Source organism: Lutra lutra, chromosome 8 (assembly GCF_902655055.1).
Source record: "Lutra lutra chromosome 8, mLutLut1.2, whole genome shotgun sequence".
NCBI classification, from domain to species: Eukaryota; Metazoa; Chordata; class Mammalia; order Carnivora; family Mustelidae; genus Lutra; species Lutra lutra.
Genome location: NC_062285.1, coordinates 74,907,291 through 74,920,382, shown reverse-complemented (window position 1 = coordinate 74,920,382; position 13,092 = coordinate 74,907,291). Strand labels below are relative to the sequence as shown.

Sequence of the window (13,092 nt, the reverse complement as noted above, 5' to 3'; positions counted from 1 at the left end):
TTTAAATTTCAGATGTTAGAGAAATAATGAAATACGAATTTAATGAAGTTTATGTTTTTGTTATATGAAAATGAATATGCTTTTGATGAAGAACACTTAGGAACTTGCTTACCATTCCTGCATTTCCAATATTTCTGGGCAAAGAGGCAATGGTCACCCTTCGGAGCGAAGATGGCTACCCAAAGAGGGCAGAAGTACATTAGAAAACTATTAGTATTTTATCATTGGATACAACCTAATGGATATCCTTGTACATACACATATCTGCATTTGACCACTGTTGAGTTAACCTGTAGACATAGTTTGGTTATGTCCAAATTGCCTTTCAGAAATATTGTGCCTATTAATATTCTACCTTCTTCAACACTGGACGAGCATAATTTTTGCCAAATAAGGTTTCTTATTTAGTTTTCTGGTGACATTGAACACTTTGTTACGCAAATAATCATGTATATATCTGCTCTGGGAACTCTATGATCTTTGCCCATATTAATTTTATTAATGATAATTCTGGCAGGAGTTTTTCTTTGTTAATGCAGCCTAATCTGTCTTTCTTTTGCTGTCATTTCTTTTATGTTGTGGTATTCCCAACTCAAGAGGAGATAAATGTGTACCTATTTTCTAGCTTTTTTTTTTCCCATGGTTTCATTTTTTGCATTTGAGACATTTAAAGATGGGTGTGATATTTTGATAATGGATATGTTTGTCAGCCTCAGATGTGCACGGGAAAATGTTACATACTACTGTGATTCTTAAAGTTTAAGTACAACTTCAGGAAATAAAAAATATATTAAATGTAGGAAATAAACTGAAGAAGCTTAAGGTGAATCTTTTTTTTAAACCACCATTTCAAATTTCGTAGATTAGCTAAGTATCAAGAATATCAAATTGCAATCCAAGAAACTTGGGTTCTTACCATGGTTCTGCCACTACATGATCATAACTAATCACTTAACTTCTGGGAAAGTGATTTTCCTCATCTGTGAGAGAGAGGTTTGGATGGAATGATTTTAAAGTCTCTCGCTCAAAAGTTCTGTGAAATCCCAATTTTCGAACTGGCAAAAACTGCTGGTTGACTTTCAATATCCCACTCCCCCCTTTTTACTTGGTAAAGAACTCCCTGATTTTCAGTTAGATATAAAACCCAGAATTCAAATGGATTTTCTAGTCTCATTTTCAATCAAGAATGATAAGGAAATATTATTTGGGACTTCTAGGAATTGTCATTAGAAGGAGAGGGAATACTTGTTTTTTGTCTTCCTTTTTCTTACAATGTGACTCGATGTAATGACCAGGACTTGTCCCTCGCTGTACTGATGGAGCCACCTCAGACCATGAAGTGGAAGCAGAGGGCTGAAGGTGGTGAAGTGGCGAGAGGAGACTAGGTCCTCGGGATTCTGTGAAACCACACTACCATTTTTGGACTGCCTATTTCCAACTCAAGTTTTACATGAGAGAGAAACTATCTGGCTTTCCTCTTGCTTCCAGACAAATGTAACTGAACAAATATAGTAAAAAGTGTAAAAGCATACATACATAAACTTAAACACACACATGCAGATATCTACATAAATATACATATGATTTACATTTAAAACTGTGTTGTTTCAAGTAATATTTTAAAACCATTTCATCTGAAACATTTGATAGACTGTTAAGTCAACTGGTAAGTACCTTGGAGTTTAGAGAAGATGAACGTTTTTTAATTTGGCAGTCATCTGAAAGGAAAAACACATTTGCACATTTGAGGAATTACATAAGCAATTTATTGCAATGGTCTTAATTCTTTACAAAGAAAAGCAATAGAAATATTTAAGACCCTAGAGACTACCAAATGGTAAAAATATCTGATTATCATTGGGTGATTCATAACAGTTTCCATTTTAACTGATGGAATACTGTCCTCTGTCACTGTCCACGTCCACAATGCTTAGCCAGCACATAGGAGATGCTAAATGAATACATACTGAATAAATGAATCCAAAACTACAGATCAGAAGGTTATCAAATATAATTACTTTTCCTAGAAAAGGGAGTCATTAAAATAGTTCTCCTCAGAAAAGTTCACATTATTTAAAATAAAACTATTATAAGATTTATATAAACCCTATATTTTAAGGCATTTTCCATGGTCTCAGATGTCTCCTTATTTTCCAATCCATCTGCCAGCTTACTATGCCGGAGTCATTCCTTCTTCAAGAAATAGAAAACCATTGTTGATGAGAGTGGCTCGTTTAACTTACTGTGCTTTGCTTTGTGTGTGGAGAAAGAGCCAAATCTAACAAACCCTAAGTAGGAGAACATTAGAGGCAACTCAGTGGGTTGGACGAAATATATTCTCATCTCAGCAATCTAATTTAATGAATTTTTGGAGTCCTTACCAAAGAGTCCTCTGTGTGTCCCAACCTGTTTCTAACTTAACATTTTACTTTACATTTACTTTACTTTCTAACTTAACATATACTTTGTATAAACAGAAGGAATGAATTATTATTCTAACATAACCTTAAGTGTTTTATACTAAAGACATAATAAGAATTAACAAGAAAGAGAATGAAAGAGGAGAATCTCAGAAAACCATAACCGAGTCTATTAAGCTTTTATTACCTTCATCTTCGAGCGGGTTAAAAGACCTTTCATTTTGCAAAAGAACCTGTTTCAGTTCTTCTAACTCAGCATGCTCTTTGGCATACATTCTCTTCAGGTTTTCTACATGTTGAATCATCACCTCCACTGCTTTACTAACCCGGCTTTCCTAGTAGGAAAAAAAAAGAACAAATCTACATTGAAAATATTGTTCTTGATATCTAGTTTAAAAATGATTAGACACATACATCTATCTTCACTCCATCCCCAAATCTCACTAAAATGACAATGAAGGTTTTTAGTTTGTTTGTTTGTTTTTTAAAGACGACACAGGACAAAAAGAACAGAAGAGGGTATTATGAAATTTTGAAGGTCAGTTAGTAGAAGAACTAGTGGAGAATGACCAAGATCTGAAAAAGCTGAACCCTAAAAAAAAGTAGGAAAAGCCTACGAGCAACCTGGGCTGCACCACAGAAAACCATTCAGGCTCAGGAATTAGTGGTGCCTCTGGAATTCAGTGTGAAGACAGGGGAACAGAAGAAATGGTGGAAAACCTGCAGAAAAAGTGATGAGATCTGCAGATCTCCCTTATTTGGGCCAACTGAGCAACTTTCCTTCCCCACTTTGCTGAAAGACTAAACACTGAATATCTAGAGAGAGAGCCTGTGGATTAGGCAGTAACAGCTGATGGTGAACAGATCATACAGAAAACAGATTTAGGCAAAAGTCTGTATACATATTGAATACTGAGACTCCTAGCCTGTTTTCTCCTTCCAACTTGCAAACACTGGTAGCCAGGCTTAGGCTCAGAAAGCAGGCAGTTGAAAGATTTTCCTCTGAGGACTTTAATGTAGCAAGATAAAAGTCTTAAAACTCCTGACACCAAGGATATCCCAGTGAAACATCTCAAGTTGTGTGAAGCTCAGAGCCAATAAGAACCCTCCTCACCCAACGTGCAGTCCTCATTCCACTACCTAGTCAGAGGAAAGCTGCTTCTGTGAAAGAGGAAAATCAACACAGAAAAAAAAGCAAGGTGGAGGAGATCAACTACAGAAAAGCTTCAAGGGAACCAGCAGTATCTTCAGAGTTAAGAGTAAGTGTTACAAGATAAAAAAGCTATATGCTAAGAATAAAAAGAATCTGAGAATTAAAAATTTATTAAAAATACGTAACTCAATAAAATAGTTTCAGGGTAAGGTTGGGGAACTCTCCCTGAAACTAGGAGAAAAAAACAAACAAACAAACAAAAAAAACGAAAAACACTGAAGGCTAGAAAAGAGATGAAAAAGAACCTGTTCAGGAAATCCAACAGACAACAGGAACTCAGAAAGCAAAGAAAATTACCCAATGTGTGGAAAAGGAAATAATTCAAAACAATCTCTAGAACTCAAGAACGTATTTTGCCAGCTTATATCCATTCAGGGTCTAAAACAATAAATAAACCAAATTTTAGTTAACATATAATGTAATATTGGCTTCAGGAGTAGAATTTAGTGATTCATCACCTATCATACAACACCTAGTGTTCACACAAGTGCCCTCTTTAATACCCATCACCCATTTACTCCACCCCCCGCCCACGAACCTCCCCTCCAGGAACCCTCAGTTTGTTCTCTATAATTAAGAGTCTCCTTTATGGTTTGCCCCCCTCTTTTTTTTTCTTCTATCCTCTATGTTAATCTGCTTTGTTTCTTAAAATCCACGTATCAGTGAAATCACATGTTATTTGCTTTTCACTGACTTACTTTGCTTAGCACAATACACTCTAGCTCCATCTACTTTGTTGCAAATGACAAGATTTCACTCTTTTTTATGGCTGAGTAATATTCCACTACACACACACACACACACACACACACACACACACCCCACATCATCTTTACCCATTCATTAGTCAATGGATATTTAGGCTCTTTCCATAATTTGGCTATTGCTGATAATGCGGCTATAAACGCCAGGTGCACGTACCCCTCCAAATCTGTATTTTTGTATCCTTTAGGTAAATAATAGTGCAATTGCTGGGTGATAGGGCAGCTATATTTTTAAATTCTTGAGGAACCTCCATACTGTTTTCCAGAGTGACTGCCCCAGCTTGCATTCCCACCAGCAGTATAAAAAGATTTCCCCTTCTCTGTATCCTCCCCAACATCTGTTGTTTCCTGTGTTAATTTTAGCCATTTGGACAAGTGTGAGGTGGTCTCTCATTGCAATTTTGATTTTTATTTTCCTGATGATGTGTGATGCTGAGCATCTTTTATCTGTTGGCCAACTGATGTATTCTTTGGAAAAAATGTGTCTTCTGCCCATTTCTCACCTGGATTATTTGTTTTTGGGGTATTGAGTTTGATAAAAGTTCATTATAAATTTTGGATACTAACCCTTTATCAGATATGTCATTTGTAAATATCTTTTCCTATTCCAAAGGTTACCTTTTACATTTATTGTTTCTTCACTGATTCAATTTCATTTCATCCTTCTATTCAGATTTTCTACGTCTTCCTGATTTTTAGAAGACTGTATGTTTCTAGAAATTTATCCATTCACCTATGTTGTCCAATTTGTTGGAATATAATATTTTATAGTAGTCTCTTATAGTCCTTTGTATTTTTGTGATGTCAGTTGTTATTTCTTCTGTTCCCTGTGTTTGAGCCTCTCTTTTTATCTTAAGTCTAGCTAAAGGCTTACCAATTCTCCTTATCTTTTCAAAGAAACATCTCTTGGTTTCATTCATCTATGTCATTTATTTCTGCTCTGATCTTTATTGTTTCCTTCCTTCTACTAATGTTGGGCTTTGCTCTTTTTCTAGTTCCTTTAGGTATAAGACTAGATTGTTTGAGATTTTTCTCGGTTCTTGAGGTAGGCCTGTATAAACTCTAAAATTCCTTCTTAGACCTGCTTTTTCTACATCCCAAAGATTTTACACAACTGTGTTTTCATTTTCTTCGGTCTTTATAATGTCCTCTTTGATTTCTTTGCCTGCTGGTTGGTCAGTAGCATGTTGTTTAGCCTCCCAAGTGTTTGTATCTTTTTAAGTTTTTTCTTGTAATTGATTTCTAGTTTCACATTGCTGTGCTTAGAAAAGATGCTTGATGCGATTTCAATCTTATAAATTTATTGAGTTTTGGTGGTTTGTTTTTTTTTTGTTTTCTTTTCTTTTTTTTTTTTTTTTTTTAACCTAACGTGATCTAACCTGATCTAAACTTCCACGTGCACTTGTGGAAAGAATGTGCATTCTGCTAGTTTGGGATGGAATATTGTGTAAATCCATCTGATCTAATGTCTTGTTCAAAACCACTATTTCCTTGTTGATTTTCTGACTGGGTGATCTGTCGATGTGAGTGGGGCATTAAAGTCCCCTATTATTACTGTACCACTGTCAATGTCTCCCTTCATGTCTGTTAATATTGGCTTAATGTATTTAGGTGCTTCTATGTTGGGTGCACAAAGATTTACAATTTTATATCCTCTTGTTGGATGATCCCAATGTCATCATGTAATGCTCTTCTTTGTCTCTTGTTACAGTTTCTGTTTAAAAGTCTATTTTGTCTGAAAACAAAGCCTATTTTGTCTGATATAGTATTGCCACCCCAACTTTTTTCATTTCCATTTGCATGAAATTTTTTTTCCATCCCTTCACTTTTAGTCTCTATGTGTCTTTCGCTCTGAATTGAGTCTTCTGTAGGCAGCATATAGAGGGGTACTGTTTTTTTTTTTTAGTCTTTCGGTCATCCTATGTCTTTTGATTAAAGAATTTAGACTATTTGCATTTAAAATAATGATTGTTACGTGTGTACTTATTGTCACTTGGTTAATTGTTTTCTGGTTGTTTTATAGTTCTTCTGTCCTCCTTTCTTCTTCGCTTGCTCTCTTCCCTTGTGATTGATGACTTTCTTTAGTGTTATGATTCCTTTCTCTTTATTTTTTGTGTATCTATTATAGGTTTTTGGTCTGGTTAGCATGAAAGTCATACATAACATTGTAAGTACATAGGAGTCTATGTTAAGTTGATGGTCATTTAAGTTTGAACACATTGTAAACAAACTACATTTTTACTCCCATGTTTCATGAGCAGAAAGGAGACCAGTCTGGCTGGAATGCAATAATGCAGGAAGATTATCATAGGACATAAATTTCATAGGGTAAGAGGGCATGGTAATGGTGTAGATCTTTTTAAGCCATCATAAGGATTCAGGGTTTATTCTGAAAAAAGTGAGGAAGCCACCAGAGGACTTTAAACAAAAAAAGAAACATGATCTAGCTTACATTTTAGAAGGATTATTCTGGCTGCTTTATGGAGAACAGACTATGTTGCAGGGAGTACTGGGTTTGAATGGAAATGGAGACCATTTAGGAAGATATTGTATTAATCTGCAAAAAATAGAATGGTAGCTTAGATCAAGGTGGTAGCAGTGGAGAAGGAAAGAAATGGTTGAATTCTGATGGTAAATAGGATTTATTCTGTTGGTAGAGTAATTACAATTTCCTGCAGGATTAGAGGTAAAGTGTAATTAGAGGTAAAGTGTAAGAGAAAATTGTTGAAAATTACTCCCAAGGATTGTCAATCTGATCAACTTTGACAGAGATAAGATTATGTATAGAATGGGTTTTGGAGATACCATAAGCAGTTCACTTTTGTATGTGTTGTTTGATTAGTTTGTCCAACATCCAAGTGGAAATGCTGCATCCATAGTAGTATATTCTAGTGTAGAATTCATGGCAAAGGTTTAGGACAAGCACGTGAATTTGGGAGTCATCAACTGACCACACAGAATGGTGTGGGGACTGAAGGAAGATGGACATCACTTGTACAAGGGTGAAACCCTTGATATTACGAAGCCAGGGAGAATGGTGGGACCCACACAGGAGCCTGGAAGGTAGTGACCCATGATGTTGAGAGAAAAAACAAGAGAATGTGGGACCTGGAAGCCAAGTGAGGAGAGTGTTTCCAGGAGGAGAAAGAGCTCAGACATGCTGAATGTAGCAGATCAGCTAAGGAAAATGAGTAGGTTAAGACCATTTACAGTTTGCAGAGCAACTGGGAGGAGAGAAATTGGAGACAGTGAGTACAATTCTGTTGAGGAAATTTGCTATAAATGGGAGCAGAGAAAGAGGAGAAAAGGTCAAAGACTATTTTGCTTGTGTTTATGTTATCTTTCCCATCTTAAAAACAGCATATTTGTGTGTTCATGGGAATGATACAATATCGTGGGGAAAAGTGAAGATGGAGGAAAGTAGAGAGAACCTGAGTCTAAAATTCTGAATAAATTAGGAGGAATGGGTTCTGGTATACAGGCGAAATGGTTAGCCTTAGACAGGATTAGAGACAACTCATATTTTGTACTGGGAAGGGAGGAAAAGTATGAGGGCTCAGATGTTATTAGGTTTGGAACCTGTGGCCATTCCTTCCGAATGACTCAGTGCTTTCATTGAGGCAGGAAGTAGTCATTTTCTGAGAGAAAAGATGGGAAAGGTCATGATGATGGTTTGAAGAGAAAGGAGAAAGTATGAAACTGATATTTGGAAGAGATTATTTGGATGATTGTCACTGGCTAATGCAATTAAGAGAGGGCGTTTTTTGCATTTTATTTGCATATTCCACTTTCTCTATATTAAACACGTACATCTTAGGTAACACAGAAGTATTTTTTAAAACTTTTTCTTAGAAGGGGAACCCTCCTACACTGTTGGTGGGAATGCAAGCTGGTGCAACCACTCTGGAAAACAGCATGGAGGTTCCTCAAAATGTTGAAAATAGAACTACCCTATGACCCAGCAATTGCACTGCTGGGTATTTACCCTAAAGATACAAACGTAGTGATCCGAAGGGGCACGTGCACCCGAATGTTTATAGCAGCAGTGTCTACAATAGCCAAACTGTGGAAAGAACCTAGATGTCCATCTACAGACGAATGGATAAAGAAGATGTGGTATATATACACAATGGAATACTATGCAGCCATCAAAAGAAATGAAATCTTGCCATTTGCGACGACGTGGATGGAACTAGAGGGTATCATGCTTAGCGAAATAAGTCAATCGGAGAAAGACAACTATCATATGATCTCCCTGATATGAGGGAGAGGAGATGCAACATGGGGGGTTGAGGGGGTAGGAGAAGAGTAAATGAAACAAGATGGGATTGGGAGGGAGACAAACCATAAGTGACTCTTAATCTCACAAAACAAACTGAGGGTTGATGGGGGGAGGGGGTTGGGAGAGTGGGGTGGGGTTATGGATATTGGGGAGGGTATGTGCTATGGTGAGTGCTGTGAAGTGTGTAAACCTGGCGATTCGCAGACCTGTACCCCTGGGGATAAAAATATATGTTTATAAAAAAAAAACAACAAAAAACTTTTTCTTAGAAATGTAATCCATGATTTCAGGGAAAACAAATCCTTCTAGGAATTTCATCGAGCTACAGAAATGAAGGCAGATTACCTGATTAATGGCTCCCAGCATCTCAGCCTTACTGGCCACTCGTGCAGTGCACTGACTAAGAAGTGTTATACTCTTCTCCAGCTTCTTAACTATTTCCTGGGCATGGTTGTCATCTTCACAAAGTGGTGTTAAAGACTGCACAGAAAGCAAAGTATTAAAATATATCCAACCCAAGTATTCAGCAAGTGATTCCAACAATGACTATGTTGTAAATAGAGATGACAGTCACATCCCAATTATCTTGGTATAAAGTGAAAAGTAACAATGACCAATAATGAATGATACTGAAATATTAATATCTTTGTTAGCTATCAAGCAGACCTATGCAAATGTTCCCAAAACCTTTTATATCTAATCTCAATCTCTTCCTTCCCAAATTTGCCATTTCTTCATATATCTGTATATCATTTTCCGTAATTAACAGAATGGGACATACTTAATTGGTGATGGCAAAGAAATTATGCTTATGAATGAGTTGAATGTATTATATGAAGAGCATGGTTTGAACTTTTAAGTAGAGAAAACATACTAGATGTAGGTATGGCTCTGACTATGCTATGTGCTCGTCCACTGATGACAAAGCATTACTGATCTGGCTAGATGCAGGGTAGGCCTTCACTGCCTTATGAATATTTCTTTCAAACCTGTGCCCTTGATCCAAGATGATGGGCCTTTCTGGTGGAGAACCATCCCTCCCACTAGGGTGGAGACAGAATTAAGAGGACAACAGTTTCGGAAGCAAACAAGCCACTGCTTATTAGCTGAGAACAAATTTCTAAGACTTGCCCAAACACCATCAACTTTGTAGCATTTAAAAAAGGAAAAGTAGAGGGCGCCTGGGTGGCACAGTCAGTTAAGCATCCGACTCTTGGTTTCAGTTCAGGTTGTGATCTCAGGGCCATGAGATTGCTCAAAACAGACAAACGCTGTATGATTTTTCTACTTCTATGAAGTATCTGAAGTCGTCAGATTCATAGAAACAGAAAGCAAAATGGTGACCAGGCGATAAGAGGAGGAAAAAAGGGGGGTTGTTTAATGGGTACAGAGTTTCAGTATATAAGACGGAAAAGTTCTGGAGATCTGTTTTACAGCAACGTGAACATACTTAACACTACCCGAATGGTTCACTTAAGATGGTCAATATGGTAAATTTGATGTTACATGTTTTTTACAACAATAAAAAAAAGAATATGGTTTCTCAAGTTTTATTTCTTTCCAAAAATAATCCTCTTAATTTTCCAACCCACCTCTATATTTATGGTGATTTCACAAAATGGAAAAATAGTGGTTGTTATCTGCGTACCTAGAGAGGGCTTGCCAATCATCTGACAAGACTAAAATCAATCACCGTTGTCTTTTTTCAGTTAATTAAATGGAAATAGACTTTTGATTCTCATCTTTGAAGCTTAAAATTGACATAATCTCCTATTGCTCAGTTTCCTGCATGATGACTGTTCTGCCTCAAACCTATTTGAATGTCCAGAGAAGGCAGGTGACTCACAATGACTTTAAAAGGCACTGGTTTTACTAGTGAATCATTTATTTTAGCCTGATCCTGAATTCTTACTTCCTATTAACTTACATTGGAGTCAGGCAGGGCTTGACATCTGTTGTCGTTTTTAGTCACACAAGTAAACTTGTATCTAATTTTGAAAACATTATTAACAATAGGATCATCACATGTGGAGTTCCCAAATGTTAAGATTCTCACCTCTAACAACTTTAAACAGTTAGTGATTTCTTTCTTCAAATTTTCTTCTGCCAAGTCTCGGGATCTTTCTTCAAGCTTCACTCTTTTCTCCAGGGTGAACCAATCACACTTAAATCCCAAAGATAATCTGAGAAATTCGGCCTGTCATCAAAATAATGTGCGGGTGATGGGGAGAAAACTGGTGGTAGGGAAATATTTCAGTTTAATACCGGATTATGCAGAGTCATTCTTTTTCCTCCCAGCAACATAACACTGGCATGCCTCGGCTTTCCCTGCGCTTAGTCACTGCCAAGCCATCCAGACACCAGATACAGCTTGGGTAAAAGTATAGAGTAATGATAGACAAGGGGGTCAGAAACACTTTTTTTTCTTTTTTTTTTTTCTTAAAGGGAAAAAACTCACCTCCACCTCCTTCTCATTAGCGGAAGTGCTGTAGGAAAAGACAAAAAAATTTATTCCAACATAATTCAACAGAAAAGCAAAAACTGTGAACAGGCCATGTGAAGAACTTACTTGTCACTTTGTCTAAAGTTAACGGATTTCACAGTTGTTACAGGAAGAGAGGAAACAGCAGTGTCTATTAAAAGATAATAAAATAGTATTGGGTTACAAAGGTTCCTGGCTGAAGGCACATTCAATCAAATGTCCTCTCTCCATGACACAAAGGCATTTCCTTGAAGAATGTCTGAAATTATAGCCAGGTAATAACATAACTTGCTTCAGAGTGCCTGGGTAGCTCAGTCACTTAAGTGTCTGCCCCTGGCTTGGGTCACAATCCCAGGGTCCTGGGCTAGAGCCCTATTGAGAAGGGAGCCTGTTTCTCCTTCTCCCTCTGCTGCTCCCCTTACTTGTGCTGTCTCTCTGGCTCTTTCTCAAATACATAAATAAACTCTTTTAAACAAAATAATGCATTTGCTTCAATATAAGATAACATTATGCTATGCTACTGGGATCACAAGGACATTAAAATCACTGGCTCACACGTCAGCATGTGAAGAGTCTGAAACCTGAAAATATCTGGGTCCAGGAAGAGCCCAGTTGCTCTCTCTGCATTTGAATGTCTATCTGACTTGATCTCAGGGCTAAATGCATACCTTCTTCTGTTACCCTAGTCTTCTTCAGACCAAGGCTTCAACAGCCGCAGCAGGAGGAAGAGTCATTGTAGTAGTAAGAGTAATAGTCGTAGTACAGTAGAATAACAGTAAAATAACAGCAACAGTAAGCATGGTATCACCCATTTGTCACAAGTTTACTACACGCCAGTCCCCAAACAGGACTCTGTATACATATTAATGATACTCTTCATGAAAACTTCACAAAGAGGACAATATATTAGTTATTAAGAGTATTAGAGTTTAAAAAAAAAAAACTGATATAAGTCCCAGCTTTGACTCTCATAGCTTTGTGACCTGGAACAAGTCACAGCTTCATCAAACCACCTACAAAACAAGGATGATATTATTTTTTTATAGTAGCTTTTAGAGAACTTTGCCAAGCATCTTTTCTAACTGCTTTATACCTAATTTATTCAATCCTCAGAGCAAACCTGTGTTGGGTACTGTTATCATCTACAGTCCACAGGCTAGGAAATTGAATTGCAATTTACCTTCCATAGGTATTTGGGGGAACGAATTAAATTATGTACATAATTTAGGGGGCACCCAGGTGGCTCAGTTGGTTAAATGTCTGCCTTTGGCTCTGGTCATGATCTCAGGGTCCTGGGATCGAGCCCTGCATCGGTGGGGGTTGGGGCGAGGTCCCTGCTCAGCAGGGAGTCTGCTTCTCCCTCTCCCTCTGCCTGCTGCTCCCCAGGCTTGTGTTCTCTCTCTAGGTCAAATAAAATCTTTAAAAAATGGGAATTTAGTCTAGAACTTAGCATATGACATATTCTCAAAAAAGGTTAATCTTTTAAACTCATCCTTTCCATTTCGCAGATGAAGAAGTTGACACTCAGGTTAAATAACCTTCTGAAGTCATACCTAGTCAGAGAGTCACCCAGTATAGTCTGGGTGACTTCAAAGTCCCAACTCTATCCACTACTCCATCCTAATGGAGGTGGAATGGAGAGGGAAGCATACTAGCACTTATTCTTTAAAATATTATTTACTTTCAGGGACGCCTGGGTGGCTCAGTTGGTTAAGCAGCTGCCTTCGGCTCAGGTCATGATCCCAACGTCCTGGGATCGAGTCCCACATCGGGCTCCTTGCTTGGCGGGGAGCCTGCTTCTCCCTCTGCCTCTGCCTGCCTCTCTGTCTGCCTGTGCTTGCTCTCTCTCACTCTCTCTCTGACAAATAAATAAAAATCTTTAAAAAAAATATTATTTACTTTCAGATCAGATAATTAAAAAGATCTCAAAG

At 37.5% G+C, this 13,092-nt stretch overlaps 1 protein-coding gene across 5 annotated transcripts in view; it reads right to left on the bottom strand.

The window, feature by feature from the left end:
• The window catches only part of LOC125106237 (inositol 1,4,5-triphosphate receptor associated 2-like), an 88,854-nt gene that overhangs the window by 6,319 nt on the left and 69,443 nt on the right, over positions 1-13,092 (bottom strand). For all 5 annotated transcript variants that reach the window (XM_047739988.1, XM_047739989.1, XM_047739991.1 and 2 more), the window contains 7 exons: positions 11,249-11,312; positions 11,138-11,165; positions 10,736-10,876; positions 9,025-9,159; positions 2,608-2,755; positions 1,675-1,718; positions 113-175 (listed from right to left, as the gene is read on the bottom strand). In XM_047739988.1, the coding sequence (XP_047595944.1) occupies positions 113-175; positions 1,675-1,718; positions 2,608-2,755; positions 9,025-9,159; positions 10,736-10,876; positions 11,138-11,165; positions 11,249-11,312 (623 nt within the window). The remainder of the gene's footprint in view (positions 1-112; positions 176-1,674; positions 1,719-2,607; positions 2,756-9,024; positions 9,160-10,735; positions 10,877-11,137; positions 11,166-11,248; positions 11,313-13,092) is intronic.